This window comes from Microplitis demolitor, chromosome 5 (genome assembly GCF_026212275.2).
Source record: "Microplitis demolitor isolate Queensland-Clemson2020A chromosome 5, iyMicDemo2.1a, whole genome shotgun sequence".
NCBI classification, from domain to species: domain Eukaryota; kingdom Metazoa; phylum Arthropoda; class Insecta; order Hymenoptera; family Braconidae; genus Microplitis; species Microplitis demolitor.
In genome coordinates this window covers 20,684,401-20,709,812 of record NC_068549.1, presented here as the reverse complement: position 1 = coordinate 20,709,812, position 25,412 = coordinate 20,684,401, and the positions used below count along the sequence as shown (strand labels likewise).

Genomic DNA, 25,412 nt, shown 5'->3' with positions numbered 1-25,412 from the left:
TTTAAAAAAAATAAAGAAAACCAGCGGTCAGTCAACCAAAGTCTGTCGCGACTTATTACATTTCTTATTTTTTAAACTTTTATTTTTAAAAAGTTAATTAATTTATTTTTAGTTTAATTGCTTTTATCTTGGGTAAATTACTTGACTAAATATTACAGAAATGGTTGACGTTAATTTTCTTTAATTACTCTTTAAGACCGCTCTTCACTTAAGGTCAATTAAAAAAACCTTTTTAGTTAAATATTTTTTTAAATCTACAATTATTATAATAAATATAGAGCATTAAGAGAAAACGCGTTTTTTACTTTTGGATTAAATCCAAAAACTACAAAAATTACTAAGAATTTTTTTTATTAAATTATTATTATTTTTTTATCACTAAAAGCTGTGTTAATCTTAAGCTTGAGTGCACTACAAATCTATCAAATGAACGCAATAAATTTTTCTTATGCAATTATCTACATATATTTTGTTAAAAAAAAAAAAAAAATAAAATATACAGAGCAGTGTTGGAAAATATTTTATTGGTTTAAAGCGTCAAGTAAAAATATGAAGAAGGAAATTACATTTATCGGAGGAAAAAGTTCCCATTACGACACATAATTTTATTTCTGTTACTTTCCGGTCAATTTCAAATTTATATTTTTTTTATTAGGTATATAAAATAGTATTCTATATATAAACTATCGCGCAGACGCCAGAATTATCTAAGAATTACCAGTTTTGTACTAAAATTTTTTGTATCATGCGAATCGATTCTTTTTCAATCAAAACCAGTGACTGACATCTTCGAACCCTAAATAATCTCAACCTCGAGAAAAAAGGGTTTCAACATAAAAACTGACATCAAATTTTTGATATCAGAGCACGCTCTGTTGACATAAAAATTAGCAATTAAGGGTAATGGATTTTTAAGCTCTATTTCATAACAGCTTTGACCGGTCAGTCATGAGTTCAATCATATCACGAGTCATTCAAGTTTCTTTATTTGATTTTTCTAATCAAATCTTAAACTCTGTGGTTAATAATAATTTTTTTTAACTTCGTGCTATGAAAATTGAAAATTTTCAAAAAAGGGAAGTTATTGGTTTCGGTTCAATTTTTGAAAGGAGTTTTCATCAGATTTTGACGTTTTGAGGTCCTAGGAAGCTACCCGCATGAAAATATCATATATGGTAAACGTATATTAAAAAATATATGTTACAGATATAAATATACATGTGGCAATACATGAAATCTTATATAGAACTGTATATCGATTTTGGCCAATTTTATTATATTTCTATATATGTTTTCTCTTATATGATTTCATATATTTCGTATAACTTCAATATATTATTTATATATTTGAAAACTTATAATTTCAATATATTCAAACAGAAATGTTATTTATACATGAAACAAATAAGAACACATATATAATTCATCATTATATGCCACGATATATGTACCATGTATTCAACTTTATAAATTTTTATATATTTTTCGATATATAGAACCATATAAGTCTCCCCATATATGTAAGAATAAATAAAATCTATTCTTTTCTGTCTTCCTCTCTCTGTTATAAGATTCAAACATTGTGTTCAAAATATATATGTGTTAGCTTACAAATTTACATATATAAATATCAATATATGTAATACATATATGTGCTAACTTATAAGTTTACATATATGATTATAAATATATATAATACATGTATTAATTTATAAACTTACGTATATAATTAATTATATTAAAACTTACTATATTATATCTAAGAAAATATATATCGTTTTTGGCCACTTATATGGTCCCATATTGATCATATATTTTTCCATATATATTTATCATAGATGGTATTTTCATGCGGGTATTCTGACTATTTCTGGATAGACTTCTGGCCGCGTGTGTGTATAAATTTTTTTTGGACTGTTTTTTTAAACTCCGGAACTCTGGGTGACAGAGTGAATTCAAATTGAACTAAAATCCGAATTCACTCTATGAGTGCAACAAAAAGTCCCATTTATTTTTCTGTGAAAAAGAGCTACGATAGCGTATCCCCTTAATGGTATTGTACATTACAGCAGTAATACTGTCATGCTTTCAAAAGCTTACTATCAATTTTTGAATAGAAATTCTGGTCATTTGTAGTGTAGTTCAAAAAATTTAATAATGTTTTTGATCGTAAAAAAGTTTTGTTCTACAAAATGGCACTATTGACCCGCATCTAAAAAAGTTAATAATCGTGTTCTTCTTTTGAAATATTAAAAACATTTATGACGTCACTATCTTCGATTACTTTATTTTCTATCATACTATTTTCCAAGCAACTGTTTGAAAAAATTCGTTCTAGATTTTTACTGCATTTATTAAATTTATAAAAGTTTACTACTTCAACTGAAATGTAATGCCTTGAAAAATTTATATTCTTACATATATTTAATTCATTACTACAGAATATAGAGGCGATATAAAGATGCTGAGATTAAATTTTAAATCCACTATCTCAATTGGTTCAAATAATAAACATAGAAAGGAAAAATATTTTCTTTGATTTTCATTTAAAATTAAATAGTTTCAGAACAATAGTTATAAATAAAATGTTATCGCTTTTAGTCCGAGCTTTGAATCACTTCCTTCATCTGTTTATTTCTTCAATCCTTATTTTATTCGAGTCGTCAATCACTTAATTTTTTTCGTAAATAATTACTCAATTCTTAAAGACTTTTTGACTTGATATAAAATAATTTCCACCCCAGAAAATTTAATTATCTGTAGACTTATTGTACACAGCGATAATAAAACATTACCTGAAATATCACATATATATATATATATATATATATATATATATATATATATATATATATATATATATATATATATATATATATATATGTATATGCAGACATTGTATACAGATATAAGAATATATCTGTGTAGTCAAGCATATTTGATTTAATTTCATTACATACATGTTCTTTGAGCATGTATACCCATAATACGTAAGCTTGTCAACCCAATGTGTGCATTAATACATACATGTGTGTTTTATCTATATGTCAAAATTATTCGACTTCACTGATGATATTCCCAGACATCCTAATTGTCTATTTACATTTTACGAATGCAAACGCATTACATATACATTAAATTTATATATGTTTGTATGTGTATATTTATATATAATATTCAATACAAATGTACTACTTACATATAAATCGAAATTACATACAAGCTCACATATGAAATAATAATATCATATTATTTTTTAATGAATAAATTTTGGAACACTGTTTAAATATTTACTGTCGGGTAAAATCCAAATTTAATTTAAACTTAAACTGAGAAAATAATATTATTGTTCATACCAGACATTATTGACCTGATAATAAGTATCACTTATTATTTATTTATTTTTTTTTTTCGAAGCATAAGGAAATTTTTTTTTAGGACTAGATTCAAAAAAATCAATTGATTATTAAACCAAAATTTCTATCTAATAAGATTTTTTCTACGGAAAATTTTTTTAGTAAAAGCATTATTTTTTTCAATATGTAAATATTTATATAAACATATATTTTATAGATTTCAATAAAATTGATTTTCAATTTTTATTTCTATATTTTTTTAAATCATGAAACAGCTTTAGTATTTCTTTTTACTATTAAAAAAAAAAAAGTATGATTACATATAAACTCATGTACGTTTGTAAGCTCCAACTTTATATAGACGGTGAAATTTAAATCTTTATCCGCTTGTTTTTCAAGAGAATATATTTTGTTACAAACATCATGGAAAATAAAATATTCAATATTTATAGAAAAATGTACTAGAGCTTGAGAAAAAAAAATCAGTAAATTTTTTTAAATGACCCGCAGTCTATAAAAATAAATTAATTAATTATTGACAGCCATAAATCGGAGAAATCAATAGATTTGTAGTCAGAGACATCTCTGGTATCCGATAAATTTTTTTTTATTTTGTCAACAGATGCAAACATTTTTTTATGTTCATTTTTTATTTTATTGGAATTCTTTGTCGTTTATTTTATTTCGCTTTTATTTATTTATTTACTAATTTTTTATAATGGAATTATCGTTAATGAAAATAATCCGTTCCAATGTGAAAGATAAATATCTAGTATAATTGACAGATGTCAAGTAATATTATATAGTTTATTTTTTTTATTTAGCTTCTGCTGATTTTATCGATTGCTAGTATTTTAATACCGGGGAATTAAAATTTTAATCTATGATATATAATTTTATACAATTTATTTTAATTGGATCATATTATTTACTTTTTTTTTTTTTTTCGTAATTCAAATAGACTCGTATTTTAAATATAGCCGCGGAAAAAAAGTTCGGCTCAAAAATTTTCTAAAAAAAAGTTTATTGAACAATTTCAAATTTTGAAAAAAATTCGAGTATCAAAATTTTCAGGCTCCAGACTTCATTTTTTAAAAGCTCTGATAGGAAGTCAAAAAATTCACTCCGAAGCTGATGAAATTAATAAGAACCAATCGCTCTGCATTCACTTCAGTAACTTTTGACAACCTTAAGCTGGAATTGCGACGATTGGTCAAGAAAATTAAAAAAAAAAACTATACTACGAAAATTAATAGAATTTCAGTTTGCATAGTTTCGAAAAAAGTAATTAAGACACAATTAGATTTTATTAAATGAACTAGGATCAAATTTTTCAAAATTTTTTTTTGACATCGATATCAATAGATTTTAAACTCTCGGAGTACACTGAGGGTCATTTTGACCTCAGAATTTTTTTTATCCTAAAATATTTCTTAAGTTAGGTTTGATTTTAATTAATTTTTAAAAAAAAAAATTCTAAAAAAAATTTGATGAGCTGCATTCTGATAAAAGGCATTGTTTTTGAGATATAACTCTTCAAAAGTGAAGTGGGGGAGACTTGATTTTTAAAAATTATGATTTACGTCGATCCCCACGGATCCATGTGGATCTGAATTATTTTTTTTCGGAAGGTATGAATTACGATTAATGGTTTGTAACACAACAAATAATCGCACAATTAAAAACAAGTATAATATTTTTATTTGACAAAACTAAATTCTAATGGTCCATTATACGAATTCATAAAAATTGTTTAATGTCAAAATTTTCTGTCTTTAAATAAATTTTTTAATAGTAACAGATAATAAAAGCTTTTGAGATGCATTATCCCTTGAATTAACATGTATTTTTAAATATGATTACTATTTTTTATTTATTCGACAATTTAGCCGCCTGCTACTGGAGGCACGCCTGCTGCAGGCCCGCCTGTTGCAAGCCCACCCGTATTACCTAAATTCTGAAAAGAAAAAAAAAATATAAAGCAATTATTACAATTTAAAAATGGAGTTATCATATAATAAAAAATAATATATCAATAAATTTTCTTACCAAACAATTGAAGTCACTAATAACACTAAAACCAAATTGTAAGAATAATTAACTCATCAAATTTATAAAATTATTTATAAATAAATATCCGGCAAAAAATATTTATTAAATTCATGAAAAATATGAAATTACTTACCCATCGGCTGCTGAGAGCGCGACTAGGGCAGCCACAATCAGAATGTAAAAAATGAAACGCATTTTGATATTTCTTTCTGTTATAAAAATGTTAATTAAGTCACTAATTGAACGATAAATTAGTATTTGTTATAAAGGTTATTATTTATTACTTACGAATATAATGTACAGTTACGGAAAACTTTTGCAGTTCTAATTAATTTTTTTTCGAATCGTCGACAATTTATATTGATTTTTTATCATTTTGTGTAAATATTAAAATGACATGCAACTTTCATGTAAAAATCAAATAAATTATAATTAAATTCATATTAATTGCATTCGAATTAAGGTTATCTTAATAATATTTAAATACTCTGATAATTTTTAACAGGTTTTTTATCAAGCCGTTAAAAATTTTCGTAACCACAAGATAAGATAACTTGCGGTAGCAAAATTTTTTCTTGTTACAAGAATTGCGAAACATTTGATGCATGGTAAAAAATTTTTTTATAAATTAACACAAATTTACACAGTAAAAATTTTGGTGTAAAAATGGCCCTCGATAATTTTACACAGACGTATAGTATGAAGTAACTGTGTGAAAAATCCTCGTAAATTATACATCTTTACACCATTCCGGGTTACAATTTTGATCAACGAGCACCAAATGATCATTGAACATTTTTAACTATTTAATTAATGAGTATATTGGATTACACCGAGTCCAAAATTTTTTTCCGAAGTGTTAGAACTCTTGAAAAAATAGTGTTCTGATCGATTTTAAGAGCTTGACATTCAAATGGAAATAACTAGGAAATTATGCGAAATTTGAAAAAATTCTATCAGAGATAATTTGTAGGGAATGAAATTGTCTACAAAAAATATTTTACGACATTTTGTGATAAGTCTGATAGCTCCGCTGGAAAAGTAAAAAGATATTGAAATTTAATATAAATTTGACTTTAAGCTTCAATAACTTTTGAATAGATGGATTTACTAAAAAAATGATAACACCCTAGTGTACTTATAGATATTAACACTTTAGCCTTTAATCATAACTGCTACACTGGCCCAACTTGTGCCTACTATACTGCATCGTTACATGCCCTCAAAAATTTTCTAGTGTGTACTCGCAGTACACACAAATTGTTCAAACATGGGTTCTATTTATTTTTAAATTTATAAATCTTCCAAATTATGGGGGTCGCAAAAAAAACGCCTAATTCCAAAAAAAAAAAAAAAAATATGAGAGAGATTGTCATTTTTACGATATCAGAGTTTTAATTAACAACATTAATTTTATAAACTCAGTGAAATTGATAAGTATTGACAAATTTGACGCTGATTGTTGAGTAAAGACAGTTGTATATATAATTCTTATTTGATTTTTTTGAGAAATAATTATAAATTGAGTTTATAAGTTTAAGACCTGTTACTAAATTAATGACAATAACTATCGTAATTTTTGTACTGATTATTGAAATTTATCTAAAATTGTGTTAAAAACTTTAATTTCTAAAAATAAAATCATTTTTATATTATTTTTTGGGATCATTAAGACCAAATGTTTTTAACTTTTCGCTAAAAAAAAAAAAGAGTCATGTCCACACTTATAGAAGAATTTATTTGAACCAAATAAGATTTATTAATAGTTAATAAATGGCTTATTTGAATAGGAAATCACATGAAGCTAATTAAGTAGGGTTATGACAAATAATTCATGCTTCCATTTAAGTTTATTTTTTTAAAGAAAATAATACGCACAGTAATTAATTTAAAAAATATTCAGCACTTTTTTTATTTATAACGTAATATTTAGTTAATTATACTTTGAATTTATTACACTAGACAATATACTGAAAGGTATTGTAAACAGAAAGTGGCGCTGTAGTCAACAATCACAGTGATGTTCACTCTAATGTGAGACTTATTAACTATTAATAAATCTATATTTGAGGCAAACAAATGCTTATTTCAGCCAAATAAGGCTGAGAAACTGTTTCAAATAAATGCACTTATTAATATCATATAAATACTTCTATCAGTGTGCACACAAAATTAGTAATGCAATGAATAATAACAATTAAATTAGAGATGATATTTTTATTTAAAATACATTAATTTTTATAATCTAATAAAATTAATAATTTTTTTTTTTCATGGAAAAATAAATTTTTCGGTTGATGTTGGATAAGAATAACTTGATGACTGTATTTATTTCTTCAAACAATGTAGATTTTGTTTTCTGCTGCATAGTGTTTTACCTTTCCTATATTGAACTTAGTAGGGTCTATGGAATAAAAAATAAATTAATAAGGAATTGGGAATGATAATATCAGTTTTCAGAATATAGATTAAAATCAAATCACTTACATTATTCTTGGCTTCGAGATTGATTAAACTAATGGAAAAAAAATAAATTAAATTAATATGGTGTTATACATGAAAATCGTTTATCAATAATTTAATAAATTATACACAGAAAAAAACTAAGCAAAAATTACTAAGTGGAAAATAATTCAAAACTACTAGTGGGACCCGAAAGCTCTAACTTTTGATAAAAGTAAATATTTACGATTCCATAAATAAAATGTGCTATGAGTAATTTAAAATTACTGTCTGTATCTTCTCGGTTTAAAAATAAAACTTGATTTAGACTTGATTCGACTTTACCAAGTAGAAATTTTGAGTCGTTTTTCACAAGACAAACTCGACTTTTATTTACGGAGATATGAAATACATTGAGTTTTTATCTTGGTTTAGACTTAACTGGCTTACTTAGTTACGATTTAAGATGAAAAAGTTGAAATCACGTCAAAATTTGCTTGGTTTAGATTTATTCGACTTAAATTATAAGACGAAAATGTCTAAACTAAGATGAAATAATTTTTATATATCAAGGTGAAAGTAAATAAATAATTTGTTTCGACTTGGTTCAGCAAGTCAAAAGTAAGGTGAATGACTATCGTGCCCGATGTAAAGACGAGTAAGTTCAAACTAAGATCAAAAAATACAAATAACTTGAAACTAAGATGAAAAAAATTTGAAAAATTTAATTTAAGTCGAAAAAGTCGAGATCTTATCGAAAAATCATCGGCGAATCGATAACTTAAAAAGAAAATAAAGTGAAGCGAGCCTAAATCAAGTTTTATTTTGGAACCGGGTTTTACTTATCGAAGAGTAATTTATTATGTAAGTACTTTCTAAATGATGATTAGAACTAAATTTTGTTATCCGTTTTTTTTTTTCCGTGTACTATAAGTAAACACTAATGGTACTCCGATTTAAGAAAAATTTGAAACAACTTACGACTGTTGCGATTTTACATTGCCTCTGTTACCGGCTCCAACTTGTTGGGCAGAATTTTGTTGACCGGAAAGTAAATTCAAAAGGGCTCTGTTAAATGGCTGGATGGAGTTATTGTTGGTATCGCCGCGGCCACCTTGGCCTTGGCTACCTTGGCCTTGGCTACCTTGGCCTTGGCCTTGGCCACCTTGGCCTTGGCCACCTTGGCCTTGGCCACCTTGGCCTTGGCCACCTTGGCCACCTTGGCCACCTTGGCCACCTTGGCCACCTTGGCCACCTTGGCCTTGTCCGCCTTGGCCTTGGCCACCTTGGGGATTATTACAACTCCTACAAGAAGCTGACACATAGGCAGCAATGACAGCCAACGTCAGGAAGAAAAATATGAAACGCATTTTGCTGATTTTTTCTATTTTGATGAAAAAATTAATTTTAGTCAATACGTGTTTAAAAAATTATTTTCATTCAATATAAAAATTTTCTACTCACGGTGCTAATGTCCAGCTAAGGCAAAGTCCTCAGAATTATGATAATTTCCTCATCGAATTATCGATTATTTATACCTCTTTTTATCTTCTTAGAAAAACATAATTCATATGTTTCGGTGTTGTTTTCCCAATAATATTGTTTTTTTATTTACTTAAAAGATAAGCATTTGTCTCCCGTATCGTAAACCCGGAAAGAACGATTTAAATATACATTGATCGTTAAAATATAACAAATCTGATCTACGGTTGAGATTTTTTTTAACCATAATAGCATGCAGAGATTACTATGATAATTATAGAAAAATAGTTTTTTTTATGACCCTTTCGCAGTTTTTAATACTTTTTTCAAAACATCTACACAAAACTATATATGATAGCTAACTAATATTTCAAATGTATTTAGTAGTTATATTTTACTATTCAATACATATAAATATATATATATATATATATATATATATATATGTTTGGTTAAAGTTTTCGTTATCAGTTATATACATTGAATATAAATACGAAAATTTTCTTCAAATTGTCAATTTAGTCAAGTGTTTTACTTTTTAGAAACAATGTATAGTCAATCTAAGCAATTTTTTAAGTGTGTTAATTTTTTCACAAAAGTTTATGTGAATTTAACGTACGTTAGATTGTAAAAATTGATTACAACTCAATTACATAAATGGGAAAAAATGCACTTATCTAAATTGACAATTTGCAATGTGTATGTCTATATATATATTTATGTTACAAATATTCGTTAATTTTGACTTCAAAATCGATGCCACCTATTAGAAAAAATGTTTTAGATAAATTTACGCGACAAAAAATTAAATATACTTAAACTTATTAGTTGAGGGAAAGAAAAATAATAAATATGTATATATATATATAGATAAAATATTTATTTATTCCATATATATGAATTTAAATTTTACAAAAAATTTAATTTTTTGCGTATATAAAATGTTCTTAATTTATAAATTTAAAGTTCTTGAAATGAGCAGTTTGAGTGGTAGATTTATAGATGAAGTAAGCTGACGTATATTAATTTCATTATATACTATAAATTATTTGAATCCATTCTGTTTATCACCGTATGTTATATTTGGACTGCAAGTTCAAGAAACTCCTACCTTTAGCATAAAAAACATAATCGATTATAAAATCTGAATGACAATGTTAGCTAATAATATAGGGTTTAAAAATAGTATGTTATACATCATGTAATATCGGTATTATAGTCTTACTTCGCTCGTGTTGTCAAAACAGAAGAAAGAGAAGAGCTCTGTAAAAAAATGATCTTTTTTCCCACCATTTTTTTACAATTAAGGCATTACTGCGCATGCGCGTTAGTTCAAATTCATGGATTTCATCATATCCAAGTATTGAAAATAAAGATCATTGTTTTGCAGACTTAACTATAATACTCCATTTGACTAGATGTATGCAACAGGTTATGTAATGAATACACGAGGAAAAACGCCGTTAGATGTCTAAAGGCAGCTTTGTAGTCAGAGTTACATAAAATAATTGACTTTATTTTTATTAGAAAGTATTTATACTTTATGGAATTAGATAACTTGTTGCATAGTATTCACTTAAAAAAATATCATTCAACAAAAAAACGTAAGATTTGGTGTTATGTCGTTACAATTAGTAGAGATATGTAAGGTTATAAAGTTCAGCTGACGTTGCATTGATCTACACATGCGCGCGCTGATTTATTGAACGCGCATGTGCAGCCTAGAAATTTTGGTTATGTTAACGAGGTGTTGCTACATCAAAGTCACATAAGACAGAGGTAATAGATTAGTCAGAAATTAAAATCATTGAATAGGGATCTACTCGATCCATTTTACTAAAATTTCGTGATTTAATATAAAAAGTAGTGAAAGACGACGTATTTTTCAGGTACAAATTACATAAATGAAATTTTTAACTAATAGACTTAGATAGAAAGCAAAGGTATTGTTTGAAAATGTTGAATACCCGAAAAAAATGATTTAGATTTACGGTGGTCTAAATCCGGTGTTTTAATCAGATATATTTTTTTCAGTACTTAAATCGATGAAGATCTATGTAGATCTTCAGCTAAAATAAGGTTAATTACAAAACTTGAAAAAGTGAAAATTTTTAATTTAGATAGAAATTTCGGGGCCTCATAAAAAATTCTAGATTTTAAATCTTTTTGAGCCTAATTAGATTTAAATAAATCTACTAAGATCAATATCAATCTTAAAATTGAAAAAGTTAGGCCCTAGTGAGTCTAATCAGGTCTCGCTAGATTTAAATCATTTTTGTCCAGGCAAATAATTTCTGAATTTAAATTTATCTATTCAATTGTCACGTGAGCGTTCGATGAGGGAATTTAAATATTTTTAACACGTCTTTGTCAAAGATTCATGTATTTATTAATAATCAAAGCTGCTTACTCATATTCTTATGAAGAACAGGTTTAACATCCCTTAGAGCCTGAACCAAGTAAGTCTTTGAGCAATCTTGGAACCACTCCGGGATTACTACCACCTCCACTACCACCACCATCACAACTTGATCCACCACTGCAATCAGCTGATGCATAGACAACCAGGATAGCCACGATCAACAAGAAAAGTTGGAAACGCATTTCGATATTTTTTTCTGCAGTTGATGAATAGAAAAAAAAAGAATTAGTTGATAGTAAATACTATTCGGATTTTTTTCCGATTATTATTACTTACAATCAATATTTCGGTCAAGGTGGAATTATCGAGATTGTGATGATTTTCCAATCAGATTTTGCAATATATATACTCCCTTTCATTTTTTTATGTGACGATATGTTATTGAATCTCATTGTTCTCTTTATAAAAATATTATTTATACGTCAATATAAAAGACAACAAGTATCTTGTTATCACAACTGCATTAGTAGACTATTGCAACTGTTATATAAAAAAATCGACCCAGTTTTTCAGTCTGTTTTAGTATCAATTGTTTATAGTTTTATTAATACACTCATTTTCCTCGAGTTATCTTAATAAAAAAACAGCTTCTGCTTAATGCAAACAATAATTTTCAATTTAACCCGAGTTTCGATGATGGAAATCTACTTAATATTAGTATTAGAATTTGAATTTAGATAAACTATTCATTGGAATCCAAGCTGAGGATAAGGTTTAGGTTGATACGGTGAATCGTTAGATTGGTGCGTCAAAACAAATCAAGCCGTTGTTGTTTTTAGTGATGACAGTAATTATTTGACTTTACGATCACTTCATAACAATTAGTGATGTAAAGGACATAAGACCTTTTCTTATTTTCTCTTATGCTATCTGTTGATTTTTTTTTGGCTTTTGATGGACTATAAATGGAAAAATAAAATCTACCAATATGCTGCCGATCGACTTTAAACAGGCCAATAAGCCTGAAAATAAATTTTATGATTACTAAAGTTATTACTATGGCCAATAATTTTTTTATAGCTTATCAAATTTCAAAAATTTAGTAAAAATTGTTGTGAAGTATAAACCTTTTTTTGAGACTCATATTGCTTATTTTTTTATCCGGTTTACGTACATCGAATGTACTCAGATGAAAAAATATTATAATGTTATTGCAACAATACGCGTATATAATATTAAGATAAATAATATTGTTATTGTGATGATGAAAAAAAAAAGTGTTTTAGTAATTATGAGCTCAACTTTGAACTGAAGAGATGTTTCAGTGCATCAGTTGTAAAATGGGCTGTGTACCAAACACACTTAAGACACTTAAGACAAAAAATTTTTTACTGTCATTAACATATTCTTCTATCAAACTTTAACTCAAAGACACCAGGATGGAGTCTTTGTAGGGGAGACCGGGGCAAAACGGCCCATCTAAGCTGATTATTATTCTTTGTGGCTTTTAACCATCAAGTCGATTTACTCTCGTCCAACTTTAACTCAATTCACCAAAATTTTGGTGAAGCTCCTGAAAAAATTTTTTATTTGTTTGGGGCAAGACGGCCCCCTCCGAAAAAAAATGAAAAAAAAATTTTTTTTTTTTTAATTGTAAAAAAATTTACCGCGTTATGAATGTTTATATTTTTTTCTTTAACTCCTGTATTTACTTTTATATTACTCGAAATAACCTTTTTTGATATAATACGAGTAATTTGTTCACTATTGTAGAAAAAAATTGAGTGTTTTAATTTTTTTCCAAACGATTGTTACTGTCTCTCCTGTCATGGACTGTATTCGGAATCAAAAGAATCATGGATTCAGTGTCAAAAATATAAAGAATGGGCTCATGATTCCTGTGCAGGAGTTGACGAATAATTTTCCGATATGTACATTTGTGAATATTGTGAAGATTAATTTATAATACACTTAAATTAAATTTAATATCTAAAAAAGTATTTTTGTTACATTTTAATAGTTAATGTTGTTAATTTTATAAATATATTATTCATAATGTTACATATAATAATTATAATTGTTCTGTTGGATTCTACGACAAATTATATCAAAAAATTAAAAGTTATTCAATAGAAAATAACTTAATTGATTAATAATTATTTTTCTATTGAATAAAAATTTGATTATTGGTATTTTTAACTTTTTCAAATGCTCTATTTTACTCGAAATCCATAGAATTAACCAAAAAATGATATTTCTATTAAATTAATCATGACTAGGTTATAATAATATGAAATACATTTTTCTTAGAATTTTTCAGTGGTTCATTTTGCCCCTAGTTTCACGTCTAGGGCTTATAATGAGTAAATAATCTGAATTTGTGATAATCATAAGAAAACAAGAAAAAAAATTTTGGTTAGTTTTTTAGGTGGACCTTCTTGCCCCAGGGGCCGTCTTGCCCCGGTCTCCCCTATACGTTATAGTCATTAGCGCTCAAAAATTCGTAACAAATTATTAAGCTACGACTGAAATAATTAATAAATTATTCATTTAATTTTGAGCGATTAATTATTTAAAAGTATTTATGTGGCATTAATTGTGCAGCTCATAGTTTACAGAACATCTGTTTATGATCATCATAATTCATCATATCGCAATGACAATATTATTTATTTTTAGATTATCATGTCATTATATTTACTCTGAAACTACATTATAAGTGCAAATAATTTAAATAACTGTAATATTTTTTCACTTAGGCAGTTTGGTATTTTTTTTTAAATTTTAAGCTGTCAATTTTTTTTTCATAAAAGCTCATGTAAAATTAACACAATGTGTGCAGAAAGTGATTAAGACATTTTTAAATTAGAAGCAACGCACTTGTTAAAACAGACGATTCGCAACGTGTATTTGCTTACATATATTACATATTTATTATAATATTGACTAATATTTATTCTGAGTAACATGCTTTTTTTATAAATTTTGAGATAAATATTAAAAAAAAAAAAATTGAAACTTTAAAATAATAAAAAAAATTTTTTATTATTATAAATTTATCGAAATTGTCAATAATAATATTGTTCAAAGATATCCGCGTCGAAAAATTTACATTTACTTAAAATTAGTTAAGGAAAATAAAATATGTAAACATAAGTATAATTTTTTGCTCATTTTTATTCCATGAATTTGAATATTACAAAAAAAAAATATATATATTTTTCGAATGTCAAAAATTTTTTAGGAAAAATTTAATATCTTAAAATGAGCTGCGATAGACGGACTGATAGATGAGAAAATCTTGTAGAATTTTATTTTATTACGCACGATGATTCATAAATCCATCGCGTCGTTCTCATCGGCTGTTTTTTTTTGGACCGCATGTTTACTAGAGCTTCTACAGTATAATAAATAAAAACGATTATAAATCTAGACGGCAGTATCAATTGATAAATAACCATTAAAAAAAAAAAAAAAAACTTACATCTTAAATGCTGAGTCCAACAGCAGCGCCAGCCTTGAACAAGCTGTGTCTGAAAAAATAATAAATACATTTTTTGTTAACTCTACTCACTTTTAAATTTTTCACTGATTTTCTCATGTCAAAATCATCTCTACATTATAAATTTACGCTGGTATACACTTTCGGCGAAAAAAGATTAGATTTCACGAAATATGGTTCGATATGAAATTTGGACTTGGCCATCTCAACAGATTTAACTATTTTTGCTATATGACCTTATTCTTAGTGCATTTGGTTCAAAGTTTGATAAGATAGATCACTTTTCAAAACTCTTTTTTCAATAATTAGATAAATTAATATGATTTTACCTTTTTTACAAAACTTATTTTTTTCCAGTATAGAAAAATTCACTTTGAATTTTTGAATTTTTTATGATTAGGTCGTATTGATACCTTCAATCCTTAATGGTGAACTTTTTCGGCTTTTAAACCCCGTACTTACACTTTTTTATCAGTCATTAATTAGTTAATAATAAAAGTGACTTACCCACTATTTTGATCGCAACCACCTGAACAACTGGGAGCTTTTGGAGGAGGGCTACATTTATGAGTAACTGTCTTTTTAGAACAGCCATCACAACCTCCAGTATGGCAACTAGTTGATTGATAGACAGCCAAGATAGCCAAGAGCAAAAAGAAAAATTGGAAACGCATTTTTCTAGTTTTTCTATAATTATTCGAAGAATTATTAATTAGTTTATACAATAATTATTACTTTGATTTTTTTTACTACTTACGGTATTAATGTTCTGCTTAAGGTGAAATCCTCGAGAGTGTTATGATTTTCCCATTCAACTTAACAGTATTTATACTACCTTTTGTTTTTGTTTTGAGGTAAGGACGTATTGTTGTACTTCATTGTTCTATTCATTGGGATGTTTTTTTTTTTGCGACAATTTTAAAAACAACAAACAAATTGCTATCGCAACTGGATGCTATGTGCTATTGTCACATTTATCTCAGGTAAATGCCCCAGTATTGATACGATTTTAATATCCATTGTTTAAAATTTCATTGTTAAACACATTTTCCTCAAGTTATTCAAACAAAGAATAACACCTGCTTACTCTCTGGGTATGAATTAGTAAAGTAAGTGAATATACACTAATTGAGTGCTAATCGTACCACTTCTTGGAATTAAGGGGTTCGATTTGCACTAAATTAGTGAGTATTCACTTATTTTCACTAATTCATGTTTAGAGAGTATCACAAATTGAAATTTCAAATTATATCTTAACTAGATACTCATTTTTTTTAAATTTCCCGCTGAAAATTTCAAATTTTCAAAAATTCGGGAAGTTATTCGGGTATAGTTTGAATCAAATCGAATAGAATATCATTAGTTGATTCGTAATTTTTCGGGTTATCAAATATAAATTAGAGTATTCGGTTTTATTTTCAAAAAATTTTTATTTCACTTGTGATACATTATTAAAAATGATTGTACATCAAGTTACGAATTTGTCGACTTGGTTGCTGACACAACTTAAATTATATCCCAGTAGAATTCTAGAGAATGATAAAAAAATTTTAATCCTTATCAATTAGTGAAATTAAGCCAGTATAAAAATTTAATCGACATATAAAATTTATACTAATTAATTATTATAATTAAGAGATCGAAAGCATTCTTTGTTCATCTGTTTAACTGATCTATTATATGAGGTTTTTTTTTTACCGGTAAATGGATTGAACCTCAAATTAACGAGAGTTTGAAAACAAAAATCAAATGAAAATAAAAATACAAGTCGAACAAACATCTCACTCTACTTTTAACAATTTATCGTGATGGCTTTGACAATGTAGATGTATATATATATATATATACAAATATATTTGCATACATTGAAAGCTATCACCCTCAATTTAAATTTGCATACAAGTATTTTCTCGTTTATTTATTCTATTTCATTTATATACATACTCCCCATTAAAATCTACCAAATGGAAAAAAAAAATCAATATTTGATGTAAAAATGCAGATGCATTTTTGGGACCCGTATGTGACTATGCCATCGCCCCTGTGTCACGATACGCCGGAGTATGGGGAATCCCCGTATTGACAACCGGTGGTCAAGCGGACGCATTTCTACACAAGGGTGAACATTATCCAACATTGACCCGTATGATGGGCTCGCATCGTCTCGTTGGCGAAGCCTTGCGTCACATACTTCACAGTTTTGGTTGGACAACGGCAGCTCTTATTTACCACAATCACGCAATGGAGAGTAGCAAAGGGCATTCCGAGTGTCATTTCACTCTCAGCGCGGTATTTTCAGCACTTAACAAGACGTCTGTACACAAAAGCTTCGATCAAGAGACCAACAACATCAATGACTACCGGAATCTACTTAAATTTGTGTCCCAATCTGCCCGGAGTAAGTATTTTTTCAGCATCCGTTCCATTACCTTGAAAAATTATCTCATGGGCTTAGATTTTATGAAAAAGTCTTGATTATTTATTTCTTTATTTTTTTACTCTTATAGCAATAGTCTTTTTATTAAATTTTTTAAATTTAAATAATTTTGCGCACCTCAAGCGCGAAGCAGTCGATCACTATCGCTTCGAAATATTTTAAAAATTCATTCGCATTAAATTGTTTCTTTTTTTGACAAAACAGATATAGTAAGGACATTTTAATTAACAAGTCTGGTACTATTTTGAATCGGTGACCTTTTACGTGACCTAAATGTCAAAAAGTAAAATTCTTTTTTTATTTTTAACGCCGCGAAGTCAGGAGGTTCTTATCTTTTGACAGACACGATAATTCGATAGACAGTTCGCTGACATTTTTTTCAGTCTATTTTATTATACTATTTCTTACTGTCTACTCTTTCTAACAAAGCCTTGCAACATGGCCGCGGTGATCATAAAATGGCGGCTAAATAAATGTCTGCCATTATAGAAAAAATGGCGGTTTATTTTAAAAAATTTAACGTGACTTATATTGTAAAAAATTTAACGATTCATACATTGATATTTAAATATATAAAAAATGAATAATTAATTAAAATCAATATTTCAATATCCTAATCGATCATTGCACTCTTCAATATTTTGTAATAAAGTTTCATAATATCATTTGTTTAAAATAATTATACATGTTCAATAAATTAATTATTTCTGATGAATGGTTCTGAAACACCTGAGTAAAAAAAGTTTTAATTAACAGCTACAGGGTAAAAAAATTTCAAGTCAAATTAATAATAAAATTTTTTCTTGGCCGAAAAGTGGCTGAAAAATGGATCGGGTAGTGAATTCACGGCTGAAAACTCGCCCGACGAAAAAATGGCTGATAATTAGGCCTAAAAAAAATGTAAAAAAACGCCGACTCATTTATCGGCTAATTTTCGGGCTAGTTTTTGGGAATAATAAAATTTCGGGATGTTTCCGGCCAACTTTCGACCTTTTCTAACGGAATTCTATGATTTCAGTGAAATTTCGGCAAATCTAGGTCTATTTAAATGAAATTCTATGGTTTCGGCGCGATTTCGGTCAAACTAAACCTTTTCGGCCGAATATTTTTATTCGGGTCTCAAATAAATTTGAATTATTAATAGAGTTTAAGATGCGCCATAAATTTCTCAACTTTTTGCTCTATTAATATAAAAATAAAGATAACTCAATCATCCAATAAAAAAAGAAAGCGTTGCAGTTATTTTAAATTGTACAAAAGAAAGCTCTTAACGTCCCGTCACAAAAGTTGAAAATAAAATGTAAAATTGAGGGAAATATAAAAAATATCGAAATGTTTAAATTTATGGATGCATTTTATCTCTTTTCACTACTCATATTATCAATGAATGTTTTTTATTATTTTATCCTTCTGCACTACCACTTGCAGTATTTTATTTTAAATTTCAGCACTTCTATCTCGCCATTTAAAAATATATCTGTCTGCTCTGGGGAATAAAAGACAGATAGGAAAGGTTACAGATAAAAATATAAGATTTTACAATCAATTATTAAATTTTCTTCTTAACAACCGACCTGACATTTGTATTCTTAAAACTTTATTAAGCCGTACAGACCAACTTTAAAAAATTCAAATTATCAAATAGCAAAAATTCAAAATTTTTGTTTTTAACCAAATTTGGAAATTGTAAAATATTTTTATTTAATTTTGGATCTGCTCAGGTTCATATAAATCTACACAAATCAAAAATATTTTTTCGTGATCTCAAAGTTTCTTTAAAATTCAAAATTTTGAATTTTCACTATTCCGAGAAAAAATAATACAGATCTACATAGATCTAATTTTACTCATTATTTAGATCTGTGCAGTTCTAAGATCTACTCAGATCGATTTAAAAAAAAAAAGTCAAATTATTAAATTGAAAAAATTAAAATTTTCGATTTTTACGATATTTTAAAATCATGTGAAATTTATTTTTTTTCATATCTTAGATCTTAATAGATCTGGAAAAAATTAGATTCTACTAGATTTAATCAAATCTCGTTAGATCTCGATTATTTTTTTCTCGAGACGACAAGATGCCATTTCTTAGCCACGATCTAAGTAAATCACCACAGATCCATAGATCGAAATTAAGAACAAAATTAGATCTCCATAGATTTGAAGAACTTTTTTTTTATTATTCAGAAATTTAAAAAATGGCTGGCTGAGTTTAATTAAATAATATTACAACAATAAATAGTGAACAAAAATAAAAAAGTGAATTAATTAGTGCGTACAGTAGTTTTATTAAACGCGTTACAAGATAGGATGAAGTTAACAATGCTAAATAACACTGCCGAGCTCTTTACAGCCGTCAATCTTGCTGTAATTTCCTCCCTTATCTCGTGATATACATCTCACGTTATTCACTTAGTAAAAACAATTCCATTAGCATTATTTAACAGCGACGCTCATGAATTTATTTTTTTTTTTTCATTTTATTTTACTTTTTATTCTCTTATATTTTTATCATCACTTATCAAATTATCAGCTGTTACACCGAAATTAGCTGATGAGTTTATAACGAGATTATGATATTTTATGTCTTGTTACCAACAGTAGCAGTTACTTAATTTCAGCTTGTCTGTAATTTTATATACATAGTAATTAATGTTATTTTTTATTTATTTGAACCATTAGATGGAAATTTATTTTCATAATTTAAAGAATGCTGATTAGTAAATTTATTTTTCGTAGCTCGCGGGGTTAAGAACTTTGGAAATGTTTGGGGTAAGTCCCTAGATAAAAATTAAATTTTTATTATTTCGTTTTTTTTTTTTTTTTTTTAGAATTTTTAAAAATGTTTGTCCGTCAATTTTTAGTTGATTTATTTTAGGTTACTTTTTTATATTCATCACAAGTAAATAAGTTGAATGCACGTTTTTGTTATTTTCAAATTTATGTTGAGCTTCAGTAGATTAATCCCTAGTGATATCACGGAATTTATTAACGTCAAATATGACTTAATTTTTTATTTAAAAATATTTAGTACAGGTTGTTAATTTTTTTTTTTTTTACTTATTATTTCGGAGGCAAAAATTTGAAATTAATAATTATAGAAAATTGGGCGGTAATTATTTATTTATTCAAATTTAAAAATTGTCGGTCTTAAAGTTGATATAAAATAAAAAATGATTTTTAAGTTAGCAAACAATTAACAATGTTCGGATTTTTGATTCAGTAAATCAATTACAAAAAAAAAATAAAATATGCACATGTAGGAAATTTTGTAAACTACAGGTGCAATTTTTTGAAATATTTTTTTTTTTTTATAATTTATCGTTTAAAAAAAATTCAAAAATTATTAGACGTCGGCTAACTTATGATCCTGAAGTTAACAGACAATTTGAAATTTTCGGACTTATTTTAACAAGTCAATTATGAAAAATAAATAAAAATAAAAAAATGCACATGTAGAAAATTAAAAAAACTATACGTGTAATTTTTTTTAATAGATTTTTTTTTAAGTTTGTCGTTCTAAAAAAATTTTAAAAATTATTGGACGTCGACTAACTTCAGTATCATGGCTAACTTTAGTTTCATAATGAAAAATTAAAAAAAAAAATAAGGGAAATAAAACATGATGACTGAAGTTGTTTGATGGAAAGTTTATAAATAATTGAAAAAAAAAAAAAAAAAAAAAAAAATGGGTAGATAACATATAGACTGGGAATCGAACTGCGATCGATTTGATTACGGATCGAATCGTCCAGAGGTGTTCTAATAATAATTGACTTTAATACATGAATTATTGAATAGTTCACTAAATACTTGCTATGATTGATAATAAAAATTTTTATGATATTAATTTAAATTTACAGTAAAAAAAAACCTAATTTTTGAATTTGATTCAAAATTTCAATAGACGAATATCTTAATAGTAAAAAAATTTTTGGAATGTCTTAAATCGGTTTATTGCACAGCTCATTGCACAACTAGTGCCTCAAAATATTTCTTCTTGAAAATTGAGCTCATAATTGCCAAAATATCTCTTCATCATGATTATAATGATAACATTCTTTATTTTCAATTATTAAAATAAATAATATCATTATTAGCGTGTATCGATGTAATCACACTTTAAGCACATGTCTTAATAATAACATTATAAACACATGTACTGGTATAAACATAACAATATTTTTCCTCGTGGATCTTAATCGTTAACTTATTTTAAAAAGCAAAATCAACTGATGAATGCATTAAAAATAAATATAAATATTTATTTATAAGTCTCTCTTCTTGCCGGTTGTTCAAATTAAAACAAATAATATTTTTTTAATGATATACTAATTAAAAACATTGCTTTAAGAGTAATGTCCTTGGGTTTACTAAAATATTAAAATTTAGAGTATCATTGATCATCAAAATATGACAATATTTTGCTTAAAAAAAAACTTTAGATAACTATAGTTTACACTAATAAATTTTGACTATGCGGTGTGGTGTAAATGATTTGGTGTTAAAAATTTCAACACGACCGGTGTAAAAGTTACACGATGCATGGTGTTAAATTTTGGACCGTGAATTAGAACGTCAATAGTAATAATATACTAATGCTGCAACCTATATATTATTTGATAATTTATGGCATGGTGTGAAAGAAAGAACATGTCGTTTTGCAAGTACACCGCAAAATTTGACACCGAACAGGCCATGTAAAGTTCTTGGGGACTATTTTCACACAAAAAATTATTTACAATGTATAGGGCAGGTTTACCTTTTTTGATCAGTTTTGGACACTCAAAATGAAAAAAAAAAAAAAAAAAAAAAAAAATTATAAGATACAATGACAAAATTAAATTTTAAAAAATATTTTTGCTACGAATGTAGATAAATATTTTCAAAAAAAAATTTTTTTCTGAAAAAAGGTTTCATTTTACCTCATTCTGCCTTAAATAGTAGAATATAGAGTTTTTAGAATTTAGTTTCATGAAAAAAAAAAAAGAATTAATTATTTCAATACTAGCCATTGTTATAAAAGTCTAAATTTGGCATATGATAATAATTTAAAATTTGATATCACTGATGGAAGTAGTTGCTCATTTAATCGTACGGTAACCATGACAAGAACAATAGCAACGAAAGTAACAGACAACCGTTGTTAGAGACGACGGTCGGACCCTCGTTATTTTCCGGTTGTTGCAGCAGCTGCTGTACCAACTGCTGACGGACATATAACTTGACAGTAGTGGTATAATATAAAATATACTAGATGACTAGGTGCCGTGAGTGGGTGGTAAGCTTTTCTCTAGTGACAGCAAACAACTCACTCACTTTTTTTATACTCAATACACACAATAACTTTTTCCCCGACATCTTTATTATTATTTTCCAGCAAAACTCAAGTCCACGGTCTTATAACCTTTCTTTCTTATAACTTCGCTTCTCTCGTATTCTTTTGAAATTTTATATATAGCATCTATATCACAAATATAATAATCTCATTAAAAAAATTTATACATTTTTAATTTTATTATTTAACTTTTTTCGAACAACATCTTGTACAACACAAAGTTTTAATACTGAGTGAACAGTGAGCATATTTTATTAAAAATTTTTGTCTGGCGATTTTACCTCAGGGTTTTGCTGAATCTTTTTCAAAAATTTAATGAAATGTAAGCAAATTTTAAAAAATGTTTTTTATGTATTTCGTATTCTTTAAATTTGAAAAGTTTATTTCATATCAATATTTCTATTTTATATGACTGTATTGTCATGAAATCATACAGCGGAAAATGAATACTGAAATTTTTATAAATATAAAAAATTCGCAATCTTTCAGTTTATTCAAATTTCATAAAATTTCAGAAAAAGCTTATATAAAAATTACGCCTACTATAGCTCTAACAATAATAATAAAACTCATATTCATTAGTAAATATATATATTTATTTATTTATTTTACACACTGATAATATAAAATGTACCTGAAGATCGTAACGTTTTTCACGAGACAGAAATACATGTATTTGCCGCATTGCATGCTTTTGCAAAAATGAAATGAAAAGAAAAAAATCTAGATCTTGATTTCTTCCCTAGCAGATCCGAATTACGGTGAATTACCGTAGTTTACCGTAGATACCCGTAAATTTCCGTAATTTACGGGATTCGGAAGAATAGCCGTAATTTACCGCAAGCTACCGTAATCTACAGTAAATTATCGCAAATTATGGCAAGTTACGGTAATTTGCGGTAAATTACAGTAAAATACCGTATTTTGCGGCAATACTGTGGTATTTTTTACAGCAAAATTGCGGTATTGTACCGCAAATTACGGTATTTTGCTGTGAAATGCGATATTTTTCCGTAAAATACGGTAATTTACCGTAATTCGGATCCACTAGGGATAAATGTTTCGCACGTCAACCGAAAATTGTAGTCACCCCCCAATTATTCCTTAAGTCACCTTTCAGCAGCTAAATAAAAAATCTTTTCGTTTCTTCGCGCGAATAACGTTCCGATTTTCAGGTACATGAAGGCAGTGATTCTACTCCGTAAAATGTCTTTCAGTTGAAAGGATATTAATTCGTCGTTCCCACACTTTATTAGAATAATTAGGATAGGACAGACTTTGAGTAGGATAAGGCAGAAATCGATAAATAGTTTATAAATAAATTGAGATAAATAATTAGTGACTTCGAACAAGAAATCGAACTCAGACCAGTTCGAAGTCTCGTAAAATTCTGTTTCATTTTCCGACCGACCCCGGATTCCATTTTATTTATCGTATCCATTTAACCCAATCGTCCATCATACGGCTGCATTCTTATTTTATAAAACCTTGTGCAAAAAAAAACCGAAGGTTTCTGGTCAAAAAACGTTCTGTTAAAAAACCGATAATGTCTTCCGGCATTTTTAATTAAAAAAAAGTATCTGTTGATATTCTTTCAATAATGACTGACAATAAATTGACTCAATTTCATCGTTAAATAATTATTTAAATTTATTTACTGCTAAAAAGTTGGCATAATGGTTAGAAAAAGAAAAAAAAATTACCGCGGAATTTAAATTACGTGAGGTGAAATAAATAGATTAATTAAATTCACTGGTACATGTATTGCAGCACGTTCTGCTTTGCAAAAAATACGGATGAGATAAAAAGGCCGAGGATAAAATGAATGACTATGACTTATATAAAAGTAGCGAAAAAAAATATATAAAAGAAAGGTAATACACTATTTACTTTCGGGTGTATTGAAAAGGGTGCCAGGGTGTTAGGGTATAGAAAAACCATTTTCATTTTGACTTGGGTATCGAATTTCGAAGAATGAAATCCATGAGTGTTAGAAGTCAGTCTTATACATTTTTTTTTCTGTATATATAAATATATATTTCTCTTTACTCTACGTCAGGGTGATTCCTATTCGAGTGTGATACCTTTATATCTGGAAACTATTCACGTATTTATACTGAATTATACAAAAAAAAAAAAAAAAAAATTAATTAGTTAATAGAAGAGTAAAATTTTCCCATTTTTTTTTTACTAATTAATGATTTGGAAAAAAATTTTTTTTTCTCAAAAATGGTGTCTCATTTCACCCCTCATAATTAATCAAAAAAAATCCTCCGACTCCTGAAATTTTTATTTTGCTTAGCAAACATTAAATTTTTTATTTTATTCATGCCTGAACAATTTGAAACCTTAAAGTTTTAAAAAGGCTATGATTCGAAAAAAATTTATTAAAACGTCAGGAAAAATTTTTTTTTTCATGCGCAGGCGAAGAAAATAAAAAA

The 25,412-nt window shown here is 27.1% G+C and overlaps 1 protein-coding gene across 3 annotated transcripts in view; it reads left to right on the top strand.

The window, feature by feature from the left end:
* LOC103579546 (atrial natriuretic peptide receptor 1) overlaps positions 1 to 25,412 on the top strand; it is a 100,218-nt gene that overhangs the window by 7,071 nt on the left and 67,735 nt on the right. The window contains exon 2 of one of the 3 annotated variants that reach the window (XM_053739058.1): positions 17,199 to 17,594. The exons of 1 other annotated variant lie outside the window; for it this stretch is intronic. In XM_053739058.1, coding sequence (XP_053595033.1) covers positions 17,342 to 17,594 — 253 coding nt within the window. In that variant the 5' untranslated portion in view covers positions 17,199 to 17,341. Of the gene's footprint in view, positions 1 to 11,143; positions 11,222 to 17,198; positions 17,595 to 25,412 lie in introns of those variants that run through there. One more of the 3 variants, XM_053739060.1, reaches the window with a different exon arrangement.